This window comes from Cyprinodon tularosa, unplaced genomic scaffold (assembly GCF_016077235.1).
Source record: "Cyprinodon tularosa strain WSP-4 unplaced genomic scaffold, ASM1607723v1 ctg20, whole genome shotgun sequence".
Lineage (NCBI taxonomy): Eukaryota > Metazoa > Chordata > Actinopteri > Cyprinodontiformes > Cyprinodontidae > Cyprinodon > Cyprinodon tularosa.
In genome coordinates, this window is record NW_024038734.1 from 268,794 (window position 1) to 290,554 (window position 21,761).

General features: G+C 39.1%; 1 protein-coding gene across 1 annotated transcript; it reads left to right on the forward strand.

Annotated features, from left to right (window-relative positions):
* Positions 1–257: 257 nt before the first annotated feature.
* fam193b (family with sequence similarity 193 member B) lies at positions 258–20,430 on the forward strand. Its single transcript, XM_038284619.1, has 10 exons — positions 258–561; positions 3,894–4,172; positions 4,963–5,164; positions 8,318–8,527; positions 13,433–13,844; positions 13,931–14,114; positions 14,195–14,428; positions 15,815–16,871; positions 16,959–17,034; positions 20,309–20,430. Exons 1-10 carry the CDS (start codon positions 400–402, stop codon positions 20,403–20,405), a joined length of 2,913 nt encoding a protein of 970 aa, XP_038140547.1. The 5' UTR covers positions 258–399; the 3' UTR covers positions 20,406–20,430.
* Positions 20,431–21,761: the final 1,331 nt, after the last annotated feature.

Below are 21,761 nucleotides of genomic sequence, written 5' to 3' on the forward strand. Positions count from 1 at the left end.
CAATAAATGTATAAGCATACAATTAATTGTATGCTTATACATTTATTGAGCATTTATTTATTTCTGTATTTATTTTTAAATATGGCAGAGTTGGTCCTTCATAGGTGAATAAAAAAAGGGAAAAAATTAAAATTTGCCCCTACTAAATATGGCGGATGGTTGACTTCATTGACTGAGCATCGCTGTAAGTGTGTTCGCTGTATGGAAGTGAAGCCTCCTTGCCAGTAGTATCTTTAACCTCTGAACCCCCGAGTGTGCCAGTCCTCCGCCATATTGACTGTTGTCTTGACTGGAGGAGATAGAGAACATTTTGAGGTCCGAGAAGAAACGAAAGTGTGCTCATAAAAGCCATTTAAACTGGTGCAAACTTGACCAAAGGGTTCCGTAAACACCACCGTAATGGCGAGAAAGAAAAGCAAGCAACAAGGGGTCGGCCAGAAGGAACTTGTGCCTGGACAGCAGACCGTACCGAAGAGCTCTGTCTCTCCCGGCGATGCAGCTGGTGGTGGCGGCGGAGGAGATGCTGGGCTGGAAAGGCTGGCCAACAGCAGGGCGAACCAGGTAGCTAAGAGCCAAACCCAACCGTTTACACAGACTAATCGGCTCCTATTTCCTTCTCGCCATGCTAACCCAAACATAACCGTTGTTTGTTTTATTTAACGTAATTACCAAAATACAATTTAGATAAATGAAATTCATTCGCTCAGCACTTGATAGTTGTCGGGAGATGTGTAGCTTGATCTGGTTGGATGTGCAGCTCGATAAATAAGCTGGATTTAGGGAGGAGAATCTGTAGGCTTTGCAGCCCATCTCTTTTAGCCGGGACAGGTGACACCGTGCCCCCGGACAAGTCGTCCCATTTCCAGCCTTTACAACTCTTCATCCGCCCAGCTAGCGTTAGCCTCTAGGCTAGTCGGTGTGCTGCAAACGTGCTTCATCCCTGCGAACAGGAGCGCTCTGCAAGCACAGGCTAACAGCTTAGTAGCTAAGGGAGACAACGGGTTAAAATTATTAGGATAAATCTCTTAGGTTTTGTCTTTTCCAGTCGTACTTTGCTAATAATGATTTAATTAAACAATTTGTATTGTTTCTTGAAAGTAGTATTAACTAATATTAAAAGTTTTAATCCATAAATATCATTTTCATCATGAGAGGGGGCAATTTGCATTTTTGCAATTTTGCAAACTATGATCTATTATAGTTTTTCTTTTTAATAACCTAATGTAAATTATGTTTATTCTCTGGTTGTCAGCTGTGTGGGAGTCAGTTTCTTACATAATTTAATACAAGTTTAAAAACTAGAATATCTGATTAAATTACACCAATTTCCTTTTTTTTTTACACTGATTAGAAAATACAAAATATACATCTTTATAGCATGAAGGTTTTTCTAGATTTTCTTTTAAATAAACCTTAATTTAACACAACTTGAATTAAAGGATGTGCACAACAAAACAAATGTCTCTAAATTGAACTTAGAGCTATAGATGCTTCATATTGTTGTGACTTGGTGTTTAACACAGCTTTAACAAGTCGATCCTTGGGAATTGACTGCAGATGACAAACCTGTAATATTATTTAATATTTTATGGGATATTCTTGCGTTTCAAATGTAAATTTATAATAAGCTTTTTTTTTTCTCCAGCTGCTGAATTTCGTAGGCGGTTGAAAGACTATAGAGTTATTGGATCACTGCTCCTTATTTTATTATGATTATTATTCAGGCCATTAGAGCCAAGAATTAGACATGAATTTTAAAAGCGTCTGATCAAGATGTTGAAAAACCTGCCTTCTTGTTTTTCTTTTAGTGAATCAGTTAACGTAATGAGGGAGATACAATGCTCTGGATCCTAAGTGCCTGTTTTGCACCTAGAAGTTGGGGGTTATTGTATGTGAAATTATCTGTATCTATATCTGAAGCAGAACTGTCCTATAATATACAGTAGGTGCTTCAGTTAAGATTATCTTGGTGTAAAACGGGGATGCTAAAGTCCAGTCCTCAAGAGTTACCGTCCTGTAACTTTGAGGCTACCTCCACACTGCAGCCTGAGGTGACCAAAATCTGATTTTTTTTGGCCCATATGTGACCTGGATCTGTTTTTTTTCACAGCAGTCTGAACAACACAGATCCAATTTTTTCCAATGCGACCCAGGCCGCTTGACTATGTGGTCCTGAATCCGGTACGAATCTGATCTTTTCAAATGCGACCTGTGTCTGAACGGCCAGGTCGCATTCATCCGACCTGAACGCCATTAATATCAGACAAAGATCACTATTCTGTGTCTTGTTATGAAGAAGTGGCAAAAAACAACAACCACGGTGGACGATGATGCAGAGAGTTGTATTTATGTTTAACTGTCCTGAAAAGATTGTGTTTTTATGGTTGGGAAAGATCGCTAGATGCGTTCCAGCACTACCATCCATGTTTACTTCTGTAAACACGGAGCACACTGGCCTGTGATGTCATTGCGTCCTCTGTTGCACATGCGGGACGCTTGCGTTGTATAAAAGCAGTTCACACAGGAGATCACATACAAGTCACATATATTTGGAAATGTGAACGGCAACACAAAAAAATCGGATAAAAAACAAAACAAAACTGAGTTGAACATCAAGGCCTGCAGTGTGAACGTAACCAAAGATGCATCTCTTCTCTAACACACCTGAATCGAAAGGCTCATTCCCCTCATTTAGCCCAGCAGAGGCATATGGTAATGAGCCACTCATTTGATGCAGGTGTGTTTAAAAATGGTGTGCATCAAAAAGTTGCAGGATAGTAGCTCTTGAGGACTGGACTTGAGCATCCCCGGTGTAAAAGAACTAATCTTCATATACTAAAAAAAGACAAAAATGCCCTCAAAAAATGTTTATTGACAAAGTTAAGCTAAATATCTGTTCCTATGTTACTGAGTCGTAAAGTAAAGACATCCCGAAAGCTCCCTGGAGTCAGAATTATGACCTCGGAAATCTGTGTTTACTAGAGCAACTCCTAGCGTAATGTTTATTGTATCTGCACCTTTAAATGATAATATTAAATGTTTATTAGCAGGTCTGACTGTTTTTATTGTATTTACACAAAGATCAGTAAGATATGTTTTAGTGAACATTTTCTTTTAGATTTTTTTAATGCAGAAGATGAAAAAGAAATGGACAGATATTCATAGTAGCAACAAAATCGCCTGCTATGAAACCCAGGTCTTCTGAAATGCTGGTTCAGCTTATTAAATAGGTAAAATGTGTATATATATATTTTCATTGGAATTACCATTTTAATACTTCATAAAAGTGCTTTGTTTAATTTGTCAAAAAGTGCATAAAACACTCGTATCGTCATCATTAAGGTATTCATTTGCTGGCAAATATTCCTTCTAGTGTTTGCACACACAAAAAGACAATGCTTCTTACAAGCAGCTCTCTCTGTTTATATAATGTAGTGTAGCTGCTGTCCAGTTGAGATGATAGAGGCCTACACACAGCAGAGCCCCTGAAGGTGAACTTGTGATATTAGGCAGTATGATTTCAAATAATATTTACCAGTGTGTAACTCTATAGGGTTAATGTTTAACAAATGAACCACGTTAAAGAATGTGCTCTATGGTGTGAGGAATTGAAAGGACGTTTTTTTGTTCCTTTAGTATTTCTTTTTATGTTTAATAGCTAAATTGGTTTTTCATACATTTAAGACATGTAATGATTGTTCAAATTAAAATTTGACATATTAAAGAATGGCAGGACATGGAAAATAGTGGTATTATGGGCCTAAGGAGTAGAAATGTAAACCTAGGTTCCAAACTGGGATTTAGTTTGGGTTCAAGTTTATTATGGAGCCAAGTTTTAATTCCACGGTTCATTAAATCAGCTGTAATCACATTATTTCTCTGTGTCTTCACAGCCTATGCACACCTGCTGCCTGTTGTGCCATCGAGAATTCAAGGACTGGGGGGCGGGCTCTGTCAACGGACTTCCTGCTGGCCACGGGACGAAGTTGGCTGACGCCGTGCCTGCGCTCTCCCAGGCCTTACTGCGGGAGGCACCGGGGCGCAAGCTGGCCGACGCTGTTCCCTCGCTTTCCCAGTCGCTGCTCGGAGAGGTGCCTCTGTGGATCTGTCAGAGCTGCTGCAAGAGCGTGGAGGAGGAGGAGAGAAGGAGCACGCAGGAGCAGCCCTCATCGGTACATTTAAAACCCCCAGTTTGAGTCACAGGAGGTTTTACTCACCTCCTGTTCTTTAATATTTTGAAAAACAGATTTGGTTATTCGTATTACAAAGTCACTCTTTTATGTTGTTAGATGCAGGGTAAAATTTGTTTCTGTTGTATGGCAAAACCTTTTCCTATTTAGTCAACCTGCGGATGCACTACTTAATCAGTCACATTAATCATTAGCAGTAATTTTTTTTTCCCTTATGTGCTCTGATTCTCGATCAATAGGTTAATAATTTCTCTACAGGCAGATTTTCTCTTGTTCTTTTTCTTTGAATTAAAACAAAAACTGACACTTTTTGGTCCTCAAGTGTTTAAGCTGACAGTATATGATTTAAAATCTGTTTTTAATTAAAAATTAAAAGATCTCCATTATTTACTTTTATAAATGAATTAATATGGTCAGGTAATTTCCTAGCTTTCTGCTGGATGCAAAACTCTCCCCTCTGTTGTTGAATCACGCTTTACTCTTTAGTTTGTGATGGTTTCAAAAATGTATCAAATTATATGTTCAGAACTCAACATGATCTGTGGCACCCAATTTAATTTCTAAAAGTGTAAACATTAGAAAAACAAGAAAGTATTTTGCTGTTTTGTTTAACCCATTAAAACGTTGACTGAATTCCTAAACAGTTTCATATTAACATCCTTCTCTACTGTTTGGTTCTTATACTGCCACAATTCAGACCAGTGAATGGAGAAAAAAAAAAGGCCAGATGTAGCTAATTAGGGTTTTGTCTTGTTTCTTTCTTTCAAACCAGGTACCATTGTCACACTCTTCCTCCTGTAAGTCCCAGAGCTGTGGGAACGGTTACCCGGAGCAAAGTACTGTAGACTGGGACCCGAGTTCCTTCCTGTCGGCCCATAAACTGTCAGGTCTCTGGAACTCGGCCCACTCCAACGGAGGCGAGCACTGCAACCACACCACTTCTTCGCACTCACAACAAGGTCTGTCATCGCAAGGTAAGGCCCAAAGCGGTCAATGAAAGCTGACGTTTTCTCCAGGCTAAAGCACCGTATGAAAGACTTTTTCCTCTGTGATGTTGTTTGTGGAAAATGATGGAGTTAATGTTGGCTGGAAACTTCCGGTCTGCTGCCTCCTAGAGAAGGAAAATTAAGGTTTAGACCAAGAAGTTAAACCTAATGCCTAATTGCTACCCGCAGAGCGACTCTAAATTAGGCTGTTGTTTTTTGACTGATCATCTGATGAATGAAAAGAGGCCAACTTATTGAACAGCAGATTAAATACAGAAAAATATCTTTGTTTTTTCATTGTTTACTGAATGCAACAGTTCTTAGTCCCTCCCAAGCCCATTAAGGCAACAAAATGGAGTATTCTTGGAAGAAAAATCCACAAAATCTTTATATGATTTCACTTAAATATCAAAGCGTTCTCATAATTCGCCCTTTTTGTGTTAAATATAAATCAACTAACTATACCAGGGAAAGAGGAACACCCTTTTCTGTCATTCTCTCGTTTTCAACCTACATTTAAAGCAACTTTCTTCCAGATCATTGTAGCGTGAGAACTAAAAGCTTAGATTAGATTTCATCCAGCAGACCTGAGATGTCTGGCAGGTTGATCCTCTGACAGCAAATCTGTGATGCATTTGGAAGCTAAGCCATTCAGTAATTTATAGACAAGGCGAATTTTAAAGTTTATTCCCTGAAATAAGGGGAGTCTGAGTAACTATTTTAATACGTAGGGATGTGCTTCACTTTTCTTACTTTTGGTGAGGACGTAGGCAGCAGCATGCTGGATCAGCTGTAGCTGAACAGCTTTTTAGGAAAATATCTGAATTAGTTTTCAAGGGCCTGATGATACATTAGACCTGGATGATGTTCATAAGCTTTCCAATCTCTTTTTTTTACCCCTTCCAAATCCAGTGAATCGATTCAGTTTTTTAATTACAGTTTTTTTTTGTCATTTAAAGTTTCTTTAAAAAAGATGCTTTTAAAAACAACAAAAAAGCCTTTTATTTTAGCCATCCCCTTTGAAAGGTGACCTTAATTTAAAAGGCAATGAAATTCAAGCTGGGAAAATTATGTTAAAAAAAAATCATGTTTTGCAACAATGAAAATATAACATTAAATGCACAGGAGACATCTAAGAACATCAAGTGATGAAATTATGTCCCTTTGAGTTGTTGAACCCAATGGAGTTGATAGGTGGGGGAAAAAATCCAGATTCTCCAAAAATGTTATCTTTATAAACAATCAATTGATGAATCGCGTATGGGGTGAGATTACTGTCAATAAAAATGTATGCGTAGATGTCTGCAAACAAAAAGTAATATTTATATTTGGGTTGTAAATTCATACATATGTTTTACATCAGTTCTTATACAAGTTTAGTTTTGTTCATCTGCTGAGTTTAAATGGGAAGAGGAAGAAGACTAAAACGGAACCATCAGTCGAACGTTATATCTTTGCCTTAAAGGTATAGTGGAGAATGTTTTTTTTTCCTTTTTTCGGTTGGATCATCCAAATAACTGGTCCTCCTAATTGTCAATCATTCTGGTGATATGTTTACGTAAGGCCGTCCTACGTGCTCGTCCCCATTTTCACTTAGCGGTGGTGAGTCTGACATGGTGGAAAACTTTCAAATCTTCTTTTGGAAAGTAAGCTTGTATCAGCAACGCAATTAGCAATTTTTAAACAGAGCGTTCACGAGGAGAAATGGGCTTGTGCACGCTCTTGCACATGTTCAATAGGCGTTCCCTCTCGGTAGAGGGTACAGGGTTGGGCATTTGCATTTTTTGTTAAAAAGTGGAGAGGGTGGGTTTTTCAAAAATTTGCGAAAATCCTCCATTTTACCTTTATCGTTGTGTTGAACGCGTGCAAAGTATGACACGTTTTTGTCTTCTTCCTCTCATTTAATGCCAGTTTGCAAAGAACTTTCAGGTGCATCTCCACCAACAGCCGGCAAGGAATACGCCAGCTTCACCAGAGGTTTTAGATACGTACTTATACATTTGTGATTTCTGCTTGTAGTTCTGCAAAGTTGTAACTTTATACCTAAACTTTTTGTCCCAGATGAAACATCAGCTCGTAAACTTTGTTTTGGATGATTAATGTAGACTTGAGAAATTGAAGCATCAGGTTTGTGGGTATTGATTAATGATTGGTCAGAGTAAAACCTATAGGCGGTTTCATAGTGAATGGTAAATATCCTTAAAGCTTTTAGAAACATCAGACAGGTTGTACTCCAAAAAGCTCTGAGAATCCTCCACCTCAGTGCTTTAAACTTTAAACCTGCATTGGAACACACAAGCTCGTGTGCATTAAAAACACGTTTATATAGTTTCAAAATTTGTGAACGCTTATTTATTGTGAAAAAATATTGGAACATTGAAGGTGAATGGTGACGTTTCATCACCTGTCAGCTTTGGTTACAGAAAGAAAATCCAAAATTGGATCAGTGGCCAAAACGCTGCGACCGTTGCTCTACTAAAAGTATGACATTTTATAATGGAATAAATATACATTTATTATAACCTACCGAATGGTTTTATAGTCTGTTTCTAATCAGACTGAATTCACTCAGGTGTACCATGAGTTTTCTTATCTATTTAAAACATGACAACCTGGAGAAGTGAAAGTAAAATGTGTTTCTCTACATCAGGCGTGTACATAGGGTGAAGCCTCACTTAAAGCAATTACAACTTTCTTTTTGTTTTGTTTCCAAGCTTTATTGCGAAACACCAGCCTACTTGTAGCTCTGCTCTGGAAATGATGATTCAGAATGAAAAGGCAATTAAAGGAAATACATTGTTTTAAAAGGTGCAGAGCATTTATTACAGAAATAAGAACAAATCATGTCTGCCTTTAAAGGCATTGGTGTGGTCAGTGTGTTGAAAGTCTTACCTTTTTATAACTCATTAGATTTGCTTGCATGGATTAAATTATAGATTCAAAAATAGTTCTAATAGCAGCAATGATAATTGTTTACTGTTGGGTTGTTAGATGTACACAAAAAGAAAGGAGATCAACCTCCATCCTCCTTTTGATGCAGATTATTAAATGACAGCGATGGCTCAGAAGCTTATTCCTGCGTTTGCATCTATTAGTGTGAACTATGGCGTGCGCACAAGTCAAACGTGTTTCTCTCTGCAGGGCTAACTGCTTGTCACGAGAAACGGGGACTTCACGAAGCACCTGGAAAATCTGCAAAAGCATCAAGTCCCAAAGTGTGTCCATACAGTCACCCGTCATCCCAAAACTCCAGTGGGTCCTCTGCTGGGAACGCCCAGTCTACCTCAGCAGACCTCTGTAAGACTAATCCCAATCACTTCAAGACCATGTGCCGTCGGCCAACGCCCCCAGGTATTTGGTTAACTGTTCCATTAACTGTTCTAGGAAAAGTATCACATTAAGCTCAGCCGATCCTTTTGTTTTACGCGATTCCAACTTCCTGTTTAAAGTCTTATGTGTCTGGTTGTGACAGAGCAGTCATAGTTACACAGCACCGGATGCACTAAGATTTTAAAACAAAACTCCATCCATCCATTTTCTAACACGCTTATCCCAGAACCTTCTTGCTGCAAGAGGGCAGTGCTACCCACTGTACCGCTGAGCAGACCTCACTATTATTTAATAAAACTATCAATAAAACAGAACTATTAACAATTATTGCTAAAAATGTTTCCCTTAGAGTAGATTGATCCTTACCCAAGCTGGCATTTCCAAAATATTTTTTTAATGCAGCGTGTTCCATGATAGAGAAGGGAACTTAAAAAAAAGGATAAAAGTGACCAGCATCGCAGTAAAGGCATTAAGATTGGGGCTGAAACAATTAATCGGAGGAATCAATTATTGAGATTGAGACCTTCAACTAATTTAGTAATCGACTTATTGCTAACTGAAATATAGGGACTCTAAAATATGCCATTAGCTTAAAGAGCAACCAATTCAGAGCAGTAGTTATACCAAAATTGTAAAAACTACTGTTGTTATTAGCAGGACCTTGTTAGGGCCCTGTCACACCTTGCCGATTTAGCCAGCCTATGCCAGACGTCCCAGAATCTTCTAAAACGCGGCATACGCTGAAAGTTCTGTGCAAGTTTTTATTTTTATTTTGGGCGTATGCATAGAGTATTTAAAACAAGTCCAGAGCCTAGGTCCAACAATAACTTAACTTATGCATAACACATAGCAGAGTAACGCCCATGAAATGACACCCAAGCGACATTTTGTGGGCATTATAAAGCATCAGATAAAGCTACTGGGCAGCGATGCGCCCGGAGGCGCCCAGTTTGCATAAAAAGATTTCTTTGATTACAGCATCAACCTAGCGTCTGTTTACCACCCGCCCCCAAAAAAGGAATATATAAAAAGAAGAAGAAAGAAAGAGGGTTTGCAGTCACAGCAGATTGAGCGTCATGCCTGCTAGGAAGTTTGTTGGTCGTGGCCGTGAACACAGGGACAATCCATCACACTCACCTTCTCGCTCACTGGGGATGCAGTCTAGAGGAGAACCCAAAGTTTCCTCCTGTGAACCCCTTTTATACCACAACGCTGCCAATGCGCCATTATACAGTATCTGTAAGTTAGAAACACGTTCAGCGCTCGTCTGGAACACGTCAAATACGTTGATATGCGTTGGAGATAAGTTCTTGATAAGTTACACATCAGTTGTGCACAAGTTACTCAAAGGTTTTGGATAAGCGAGACACCACAATTAACGTATGTCAACAATCAGAAAACTTAACTATAACTTATGCCACATGTATGCAATAGGCTGGCATAATGTACTCGCCGTGTTTCAATGTGTGTCAGCTTTCTTTAGCGTGCTCATAACTTACACAAAACGTACCCATAACTTATCCAATGTATGCCAGCATTTTTGCTTGATTTTCCGTACGTCAGGCATACACTGTCTAAATCATCAAGGTGTGACAGGGGCTTTAGGTCTTATTACGGTGTGTTTATTGGTGGAAAAAGATCAGAAACTACAGATAAGAACTTGTTGTAGAAATTTAAAACTGGTCCAATGATCTCATCAGCTCCAATCTTGGTGGAAGATTCTTTCAAATTTTACAAAGAATCCTTTTAATTTGGTTCAAAATATCGTTTGAACTAAATAAAAATGTGTAATATTTGTTTACACTTAGTAAAGCATCCATAACTATTTTATTATTCAAAAGAATTGAATTACTTCAGCTAACCCTTATTTTAAAAATGTTAAATTAACAGGAAAGTATAGTCAGTTTGTGCCGGGTACTGATTCAAACTTCAATAATCAATTAGATTCTTAAGTTTCAGTTTCCTTTCTTTTCAAAATATCAGCTTTCATTTCAAACAAAAGCTGTGCTGCTGCCATCAAAACCTTTGTTTATAGGTGTTGGAGATCGGCCTCTTTTTCCAGTGTAGTCCTGTTTCTCTGACTGACTGGCTGGATGTGCTCTCTTCATCCTCTTACATGGGAGTTGGAGTTATTCCCGTTAAAAGGGAGTTTTTCCTCTCCACTGTCGCTACAAGCATGCTTAGTGTGTAAGGGTGTGCAAAATAATCGTCAAATCGATGAATCGTGATTCTAATTTTTGTGATCTACTGAATCGATTCTTGAAGGCAAGAATCGATTATTAAAAAAAAAAAAATGAACAAATAAAATACATTAATGGTTGGCGCACATCAATCAAACCAAGTGGAATACAACTTCCAGTCCAGCAGATGTCGCTGCGGATGTGTTGACGCCTGCTGCTTTGTGTCATAAGCATGTCCGGACTGATTATCCTCATTTTGTTATTTTAAGTTTGATGAATCCTAAGATCTTTTTGTTGGTGTGTCCATGCCAGTAATAGTAATATTTCTGTCCAGTATTTGTTTTCATTGCAACACCTCCAAAAGTAATTTCAATAAATACAGCTATGTATGAATTCAGTTGCTTTCAGTTATGTATCAATTGAAGACACTGTCCAGATCACACCCAGCCAGTCAGCCACTGGTAAGGGCTGTATCTTTTTCTTACAGTGTTCAGTGAAAATATCACAATGCATCGCAATATTTCAAGTATCGTGATGCATCGTGATAGAATCGCATCGTGGCATGTGAATCGTGATTCGAATCGAATCGTGACTTCTTTGCCAATACCCACCCCTATTAGTGTGAGGGATTGCATTCGAGTCAATGAGCTGCTGCAATCAACTGGTTTTCCTTAGATAGAAAACTTTGAATCAGTTTGACTGGATGATCTGGTGAACTGTAAAGTGCCTTGAGATGACACGTGTTGTGAATTGGCAAAACATAAATAAACTGAACTGAAATTAAATTCAATCGATCTGATTCAGTCAAATTAGATTGCTGGTAAAAAAAAAAACATGTTTGCTGTTACCTGGATTACTGTGTAGGTTTGCAATATATTGATAAAAGTGTTATAGCAGCGTTCAACAAAATTATGTTAGCTAAAGCCAGAGGGCCCAGTGGCACCTGTGTACAGCAGCCTTGCTTCTGTCAGTGAGCGCCAGGGCATCTGTGGCTACAATGTAGCGTGCCACCATGAGTGTGTGGATGAATAGGTGAATGTAGTGTAAATATATAAGTACAGGCAATTTACCATGGTGGGTTTCTAACTAGTAATAATGATTGTGATCCAAGGTAGAATCTAGACTAGGGGTGGGCGATATGATGATTTAAGACCGCGTTGCGATCTACACCTCTGACGATCTGTCATTAAGAGACCGTTTTATCAGGATCCACAGAACTGTAGTTCTGCTGTATTTCTACCCAAAAAAACCTTCACAGCTAGAATATAATCCGAGGGTTTGACGTTCGTCCGTTAGTTTAAAATCTTAAAGGAATAGTACACCCAAAACATGATTAGCCTTCATTTTCTACTCACCCCCATGCTGAACAACACTCTGGAGTACTTTTTTGATATCTCAAATGCATCTGGAGATCTGGGAGGCTTCTTGCTGTCTGCTGACATTCAAATAATGGAGGTCTATGGTGACCGAGACAGAAAGGTCCATAAAAGTCCACAAAAACGTGTCAATATTCCTCCATACTGCTCGTCCAATGTATTCCAAGTGTCCTGAGTGGGTAGCATCCAGAATTTACTCGAAACGAAGTCATTTAGAATGTTTTTAGAACATAAACAGTAGTGTATAGTATTCCTTGAAAGCGCGCGCCAGCGCGTTCATGACGCTACGGAAACCGCGGCAGACCAAACCAGATGAAAGTGCGCATTCAGCGTCTGCTCTGCCGATAATGCAAGCGTAGCAGAAGAAATGTGCTGTTTACCTGTGCAAAGAAAGAAACAACGAAAGAAAAATGTCTGAGGACTTCAGTGTTGAGGAAGAGCATGAGTTCTTTGCCGAGCTGAATGCGCTGGTTTGGTCTGCCGGCTTCCGTAGGCTCGTGAACGCGCTGGCGCGCGCTTTCAGGAAATACTATACACTACTGTTTATGCTCTAAAAACATTCTAAATGACTTCGTTTCGAGTAAATTCTGGATGCTACCCACTCAGGACACTTGGAATACATTGGACGAGCAGTATGGAGGAATATTGACACGTTTTTGTGGACTTTTATGGACCTTTCTGTCTCGGGCACCGTAGACCTCCATTATTTGAATGTCAGCAGACAGCAAGAAGTCTCCCAGATCTCCAGATGCATTTGAGATATAAAAAAAAAGTACTCCAGAGTGTTGTTCAGCATGGGGGTGAGTAGAAAATGAAGCCTAATGATGTTTTGGGTGTACTATTCCTTTAACTTATCTTAACTGATTTTTAAAGTAATAAAACTGCGCTAAGATACAGCTAGAATTTTTATTTATTTTGACTGAAGTTACTTGAAAAATGTAACTAATTTGTAATTGTTTTACTCAGGAGTTATTGCATTTTGATACTCTTTGGTTTGTTTACAATATAGAAATAAAAAAAAAGGTTTATTAGCACTGCTTTGATTCTCTAATTTTAATAAACTTGTTCATTTATTTAATTTTTCTCTTCTTTGCATGTAATTATGTTGGTCGTATCTAAAAAATCGGTATAAAATCGGGATCACAATAAAATAATCAAAAAATCGTGATATTTCATTTTTGCCATATCGCCCGGCCCTAATCTAGACTTTTATGAGATCATATTGTAAGTATATGAAATCCAGGAAATATCCAGTACCACAGCGTTAAATAAAAATCTTTCCCAATAAGGTGAATATTTTAAGAAGGCCACTCTGAACGTCACTGTTTGTAACTGGAGCTCATTTCTCATCCTGTTTTTTTGTCTTCCAGGGGAGGCCTTCCATCCCAGTGACCACCATCAACATGCAGACTTGTCGGTACCGCCCAACAGTCCCACCGGTCTTTCCTCCCAGCATTCCTCCCTCCTGCCCCCAAAGCCAAGCTCCGGACAGCACGGCCACGTCTCCTCGTCGTGCGGATCTGGCGCTGCAGCCCACAGTTCTTTCACCCCGCTGGTACCAAACCTCCACAGCCCCACAGCCAAACTCAGCTCCCCGAGTCCAGACAGCCCAACGTCGGTTCATAAGCCCAGTTCATGCAAAAACTCCCACATTCCCGCAGTGAACACACAACACAGCAAACTGGGAACGTCTCTAATGGGCTGTAACCACTCTTGTAACGGACACAACCCAGGAACTGCGGCCCCTTCCAATGTGGGCCATCTACCCGGTGGAGCCTGCAGGTCAGAACCAGCCTTATTGGAAATGAGAACATTTCTGTTTTCTATTTAAAATGCATTTCTGATGGTTTGTCTTTTTTTTTTTGCAGGGATCAGGCATGTAAGGGGCACAAAGTGACGAATGGGGTGCTGTGTCACCTTTCGTCTGAGCTGGAAGAAGGCGAGGATGAAGACAGCAGCTCTGAGAGGAGCTCCTGCGCCTCCTCATCAACCAATCAAAAGGACGGGAAGTACTGTGACTGCTGCTACTGCGAGTTCTTTGGACACAACGCGGTACTTCCTTCTTTACACATAGAAGCCCTCCACACTCAGCCAGAGTTATGCTGAATATTAACTCATCCTTTATCTTCTAGCCTCCAGCTGCACCAACCAGCCGAAACTACGCTGAGATCCGGGAGAAGCTTCGCTCACGTTTGACCAGGCGTAAAGAGGAGCTGCCTCAGCGTCAGGACGCAGAACTGACGGCAGTGGGCGCCATCGACAACAGGGACGTGGACGAGCTGCTGGACTTTATTAACAGTTCAGAGCCCAAACCCGTCAACAGTGCCAAGGCAGCTAAAAGGGCTCGACACAAACAAAAGAAGAAGGTATGCTGAGCTTTGTAAAAATGTTCTCCTGAAGCGATGGGTAGGGCTGCATCTAACAATTATTTTGCAAATCAATTAACCCCATAAGCCCTGAGGGTCTTAGGAGCAAATTCCGGCTAAAATTACATTTGTGAATTAAAGCAAGTACAGCTCCTAAACTATAAACTGGAAATACAATCGTTTGTATTTGTATGACGGAAAGGCACTGATGAATATCTTTCATGTGGAACCACTATTTTAAATGCCACCATGTTTGATTTATAGGCGATTAAATAAAGAGAAAATGAAAAATTTAGCCTCGCCAACTCTAGATGAACCCCAGACGTTATAGATTCACATGTTGAGTATGACTCAAGCTAATTTGGACTCAATAAATAGAAGCATGTTTGTTCCACAAACGTTTTAGTGGGCAGTGTGCTACGCAGAAATGTGATTTTCGCACAGTGCCAAAAATGATCAAATTATGCAAAAAAAAATGCATTTTTTCCAATCAAAACGAAAACTGGCCCAACTAATATGCTGATTTATATTATTGGAGACCTTCTGCATAAGGCAAAGCTTTTGTTCCTAAGATTTAGCCGTTGTTTCATTGAAATTTACGCTTGTACACACAATAATAACCAAACTGAGTAGAAAATTAGAATAACAGCAAGCTTATAAAATACATGCCGGTTACATCACCTGAAATGGTCGCACAATTATCCGACTCCTCCTTGGAAAGGTCTAAGCCGGCCATTAGGGGGTGGGGCTAAAAATGAAGAACTGATGTTGCATTACTCCTGCAGAGTCACACATTTCAGGTAGAATTTTTAATCTTATTTTATTTGTTTACACAGCTCTAAAACAAAAAGTATTTATGTTTTAGAAATTTTAAAGCCCCATTTGAAAGGTGTGTGGATGAAACACCATGTGACTGTGTTTTGGCGATTTCTGTAAATAGATAAACATATGCTGGTGTCATTAGATGTTTATCTATGTCTAAGTCTTTTGATTTTTTTTTTTATTGATTTATTGATATTTGGATATCCACAGGTTCCTAAAAAAAAATTTTTTTTTACAAAAATAAAACCAGGTGAAACTAAAACTTTTCCCCCCCGAGGAGTTCTGATAAAGCATATGACAAACAAAAACTATGTATTTTTTTTTTTACAATTTTGTTATAATTATTCCTCTAAGGGGGTCGGTCTGATGGCTAAAAGCATATTTTAGAGTATATCCTCCAGTTAATGATTATTCAATTACTAAATTAGTTGACAGTTATTTCAATAATCAATTAATCTGATTAATTGTCTGATCCCTATTGGTGTGGCTTTGCTCCTCTGCTCTGAATTGTTGACTTTGTACTGATTATTTTTTTCTCTTTGGCCTGTCACCTTTTTGCTGCAGGAAAAAGCTCAGCAGGTGAACCTGGGTGCTGCCGGCAGTGAACCCCAGTCCAGTCCGCCTGAGGAGCCTGCAGACGAGCCGATTCCTGATGAGCCTGAAGCCAGTCGGCTGCTCGACTGGCCTCAGCTGGAACTGGAGCGAGTCAACAGCTTTCTCACAAGTCGTCTAGAAGAGATCAAGAACACCATCAAAGACTCAATCCGAGCCTCCTTCAGCATGTACGACCTCAACCTGGATGTCAACGACTTTCCTAAGAAGGCCGCCACATTGGAGGGAAACCACTTACTTTCCCATCTCAACGGCTCCTCCGACTTACAGCAGATAGATCTGGACCTTTCTCCTCTTTCGCTGGGAAGCTTTAAGAGCCACCTGGACCTCGTTAATGGATGGGATGACCCAAATAGCCCCTCATCTGCCAACGCTGCCGCCAACGCTCCGGCTGGGGTCAGCGCTGCTACAAAGGACACCCAGAGGTTGAACACTACAAGCGGTCCATCAAAACTGGCGAGGAGCCGCTCCCCTGAAAAATGCACTTCCGCTGGGTGTGACAGTTTGCCGCAGGTGCCACCCCACGCAACGGCAAAATCAAAGGAGGACGCCACCGACACGAAGAACACGACTGCTGGGAACGGAGGCGCAAAGTCGAAGAAGAATAAAAAGCAGCTAAAACAGGAGCAGTCCGTATTGGAGCAGAGTTCTAACAAACCGACCAAAGCTGCTGCTGGGAGTGAAGCACAGAAAACCAACGAGTCTAAAGAAACGGCGTCTCACGGCTCGAAATCTGGGAGCAAACAGCCTCAGCAGCCAGACAGCCAGCGGAACGGACCTAAGAAAGCCGAAGAAGGCAGATCGGCCAAACATGTATCAAATGGAGCAAACGGGCTCCTGGGTGCTCAAAAGGGGAAAACTGACACGGAGAGCCGAGCCGGTCGGTCTGAGCAGGAAGCGGAGAGCAAAGCTCACAGCACAGTTCCTCTGAATGGGCCTCAGCAGCAGCAATCCAAGGGGAAAAATAAGAAGAGCAAGAATAAGGGAGAAAAGTCCAGCAGCACTATTGGTACGGGATCACAAACCTTTGCCTTTACTTCATTAGTTTGAGTTTCCATTCATCGCGTATAATTCTGCATCTTTGTCGATTCTTCAGATGATGTGTTTCTCCCTAAAGATGTGGATCCAACAGAGATGGATGAGATTGATCGGGAGGTGGAATACTTTAAAAGGTAAACACAGTACTACCACTAACAATTAGCTCTACTGTAAAACGGTAGAGAAGAAATGACGAGAAGAAAATTCTGGATCATTTCACAGTTTACAAGAAAATAACCTGGATATCCTCTCTTGTCAGTCTTTTGTCACATTGCAAAAATAATTGACTATTTTTGTAATGGAATGCATACATGTAATTTATTGCAGCTAAGAAATTTAGACCCTTGTAGGACAAAAATAAATTGTCAGACATTATAAACTCAATTTAGAGATGTTTAGGCGATGCTAAAGGTCCAAATGCAGCATTGACTAATGGTGAGTCAGCACCTGTGAGATGTCCTGATAAGGCGGTGAGCCCGGGTCTTTGGGCTTTCCTTTATAAAAAAATAAACATTCACCCATATCTGCTTCTCATCAATTTACCTCTTTAATCTAAGAGGTCTTTTGCTGTTTTTGTCACAAACGCCACAGATAACTCTGGTTTTATAAATACTACAAATATGTTCCTGTAAGTCTAACTAAAATGTTTCTTTGTTTTTTTCCAGTTTAATGACTTTATAGCTTGGGAAAATATCCAAGTTTTGTCCTGTAAAGATTCAACATTAAATTAGAAATTTAAGATTTTTTTCTTTGTTTTCTTTGTAACCACATTATTATTTTGATTTTTTTTTTCAATTTATCTACCGTATAATGACCATCATTTCCTGTCCTACAATACAGCTGTATTTAAAAAAAAGTTGAGGTTTAAACCAGAGCAGTAATCATTAGATCAACCTGCTAATAATGATTTTTTTTCCCTAGTTGTCATATTTGTAGCCTTCCAGCTCATATTAACATGGAACATATAAACAACTTCATAAGGGTTTCTCACCAACATATTTCATTCTAACAGCCTGTCACAATAGAAAAGTGGTGGGATCCAATTAACATTTTTAATACAATCAATTATAGGCTCTGTAATTAATTAATCACATTTTGATGGAAAAGCATAAAGTGACAAAATAAACCATCTTTTCAATTCAAAAATTTTTTTTTCTGATTAAACATAATTATATGAGCACAACAACACATATTTATTGTTTTTAACGCTTTTGTTATACAAGCCTGAAATTCATCAGTACATATAATTTTAAGTTTTTCTACCTGATTATTTCATTTTAAGCGTGTTTAAACATTTAATCCACATGAAGGTCAAGTTGAGCCTCCTTTTTACCAAACCATTTATTAGTCTTAACTGTTTTTTTGTGAATGACAATTTCTGCTTTACTTTAACTTGAGTAAAACTATCTTTAGAGCTAATCTTAATAAGCGTTGGCTCCTCTGATCATCACATCGAGTCCAATAATGGCCTCTCCACCCTATAGCTCTTCTTTTCCTACATAAAACATTTCTCTGTTACATTAGATTAGACCTTATGCTGACATATAATCTCTATTATGTCAGAATTAGTTCCTTCTCCTACCCGTGCTGCTGTTATGGTATTATTTGGAAGACAAAAACAAATCTTATCACTTAATTAATTCAGCTAATTCTGTCTTCTTCAGCTAGTTCTTAGCAGACTGTTAGGATTTATTCAGACATCCTTCTTCTCCTCAGCAGTTTATCGCCATCTCCGCCTCGGATCACTTTGCAGTTTTTGACTCCAATGGTTCTGCCGCACTTCTTGCCCTAAATATATCCGCATTTTTTTCAGATGTTTGCTGCATCTGCTTAGAGACACTCACCCTCTCACCCTCGTCAATGATTTTTACAGCGGACATGATGTGACTCCGACTCCAGTTGGCTAGAGACAATGAGAGGAGGGGTGGATACTGAGAGCTGAGCTGAGAGAGATTATAGAAAAATAATCCAATGGGCTGTTTATAGGACCTCAGCCTCCAGTTAACTTTAATAAAACACAAAGATAAATTATTTTATTTGTAATTTATTTATTAATTTTGATTTATTTCTATTAAACCAAAATGAATGCGTTAAAGTACCATGCCTAAAAAAGCAGTTACTATTGCATAGAAAAGAAGCCCAATTATTTAAGGAATGTAAACCCGGAATTCTGTGCTGATTAAAAGCTTCCTATTTTTCCTGATCCTTTGTGGTACGTAAAGGGCAAATGTTAAACGCAAAAAGGATAAAACACCTTTATTTTACTCTGTCAAGACCTCCTATTGTCTGTCTAAAGTGTCGCTCTGTCTCTGGTGTATTCACACTAAAGGAAGTTTACGTGTCAGGGAGAAGCGATGTAGGAGCGTGGCACGATTAGAGCTGGAGGGGCAGCCAGTCTTGCAGTGTTTCTACCGTCGAGAGCAATGGATGTTTGAATCGTAACTTTCATCTGCTAGATGCGGAGAATCAACCAGTCAGAAGCTGATCCAGGAGCTGTCAGACAGCCGGGATCCCTTTATATAAAAATATATAAAGGGATAAAACTCCAGTGGATTTAAAAAGGCAGGAGAAGGTATTTTATTTTATTATCTACAAGATAAATAGAGAAACATTCTCTACTGAACTGTAGCCAAACAGTTTATAAATACCTACATCAACTAAAAATGCCAAAACCTGCCAGTGAAAAATGTTCAGTGCTTGCAGATTTTAACGCAACCTGTAAAAAAAAAAACACCTTTTATTAATTTTCTGTTGCTACTAACGGCAGTAAAAAAAAAACAGACATCCTAGCCATCTTCAGAGAGCTTTTAGTAGGATCATAATCCTGATAAACTAAGGATGTTTTGAGGTTTCTTGCTTAAAAATATGTTAAAATATTTTTTTCCAGCTCATAACTTCAAATAAAGCTATGCCACTTTTTAGATTGCAAGATAAAGAGATTTTTAATCTCAATGGGTATTACCTGGTTAAATAAAGGATAAATAAAATAAAAAGAACGTTGAATGTCGAGCCTCTGTGACCCGATGTCCAAGTTTAGGTATTGGACGCCTTTTTGAACCTTAAAATACGTTTGTTGTGAACGCACCATCCCACTGTCGCAGCATAAATGAACCTTACATTTCTCAGCATGTTAAAAACATCATCTTACATCTCCCCTCTGGCTTAATTTTAAACATCTCACTGATTCTGCTAAAAGTTACACCTCAGTCCTCTTCCGTCAGAAGCAACTTTGGCACAGATAAGTGCTGGTCTTGGTGAGCTGAGAAAAAGATGATGTTTTGGAGTTCCTAGTTACCAATTGAGGCATATAATGCTGAACATCTGCTGACATCTCTATGCATATCTAATTGGTGGTGTTAAATTTGATGTGCTCTACTCATCCTGTTTTTTCCCCTTTGCTTCCCACAGGTTCTGTCTTGATTCTGCAAAGCAAACCCGTCAGAAAGTAGCAGTGAACTGGTCAAACTTCAGCCTCAAAAAAGTTCCTTCCAATGCAGCTCAATAACTCGGATGAGAGACGGAGGGGGAGGGAAAAAAAAGGAAAATCCTCACATCAAACTCTTTCAGCAGAGCCCCGTTTGGCCTGAGGCCTTCTCTCATTCCCAGTTTTCTTCTTCTGACAAAGCCAAGGGACCCTGGTTTCTATATCTTCACTAAAAAGACTGAAACGTGAACCCAGTTAGCGTTCTCAAGGCCAACTCTACCCTTTTTTATTAATATTGCGACATGAATTGAATGAGTCCTACAGAAATGGAGAAAAGTGTTGATTCAACTGCATCCATGTGCTTACGTATGTAGTATGTAAACAAATGAAATAAATGGTTTTTATCACAAATCTGAGAAATGTTAAAGTTGTTAAACTGAATCCCAATCAAGTGAAACTGAATCTTTCGTCCTCATTCATCACAACCTGCACTCCTACAGTTTACCCCGGTATGCTAGCGATTTACAGCTGTCAGAATGGATCACCATATATTTTGTATGAATGTTAAAAGATAAGACATCACCAACTAGTGAGATAGCTACAACAGTTGCAAGAATCTCCCTTCCAACTTGACCCTCTTGTTATGAAATTGAAAGAAAAAAAAACAACATAGCATGTTTGTTTTTAAACCAATAGATTTGAGAGAAACACTAATATCAATATTCATGTCTTTTTTTTTTTTTTTTTTTTTTTTTTTTAGATTTGGTCTATGGGATTTATGGTAAATGTAATTTCTCTCACCTTAACCCCTGCAGATGCCATCCCTATGCATGGTGTGTTCTACACAAAAGAAACTGAATCCTTTGCTCCTGTCTTGTACTGGGAAAATCTGCTTTAGTGTCAGTCCCCCTTCTGTGCTCGTTATGAAGAATTACAGAGATGTCCAATGCATTCTGATGTTGAAGAAAACCCCCTTTTGCCATGAAGTGCTTACTCTCTAAACTGCTATTTCAGCTCCTGCTTGGCAGCGCACTGTTCAGTTTTCACTCTGATCTTGTGTGTTGCGGTTAATTTAAATGCTTGTACATACAGTAATGAATTCATATTTTTTGCCCCTTTGCCTTTATTCTCACCTTCCTGAGGGTTTTTTTGTGTATATGTGTGAGTTTCATTTTTCAACCATACTGCTCTGACCTGTACTGTTAACTTGAAACTCTCCTCCCAAGTGTTTTCTTGAAAACAATAATAGACGAGACCTTTAGGACACAGCCTTAGGTTTTTACACGGTGTCAATGTATTTGCCTGATGGCTTTGATGAAGATGATTTTTTTTTTCTTTTTAAATCTGTCCTGAAATTCTGTTTTAATGTAACATCTCTGACGCTTTCCAGGTTATACTCCAACTAGAAAATATTATCTTAATGTTTTGAATGTAGAT

Excerpts from the sequence above, each read along its gene's own strand:
- fam193b (XM_038284619.1), top strand. The coding sequence starts at position 400 with ATGGCGAGAAAGAAAAGCAAGCAACAAGGGGTCGGCCAGAAGGAACTT. Across the intron at positions 562-3,893 it reads CCAACAGCAGGGCGAACCAG|CCTATGCACACCTGCTGCCT; the intron begins GTAGCTAAGAGC and ends GTGTCTTCACAG. Across the intron at positions 4,173-4,962 it reads CGCAGGAGCAGCCCTCATCG|GTACCATTGTCACACTCTTC; the intron begins GTACATTTAAAA and ends CTTTCAAACCAG.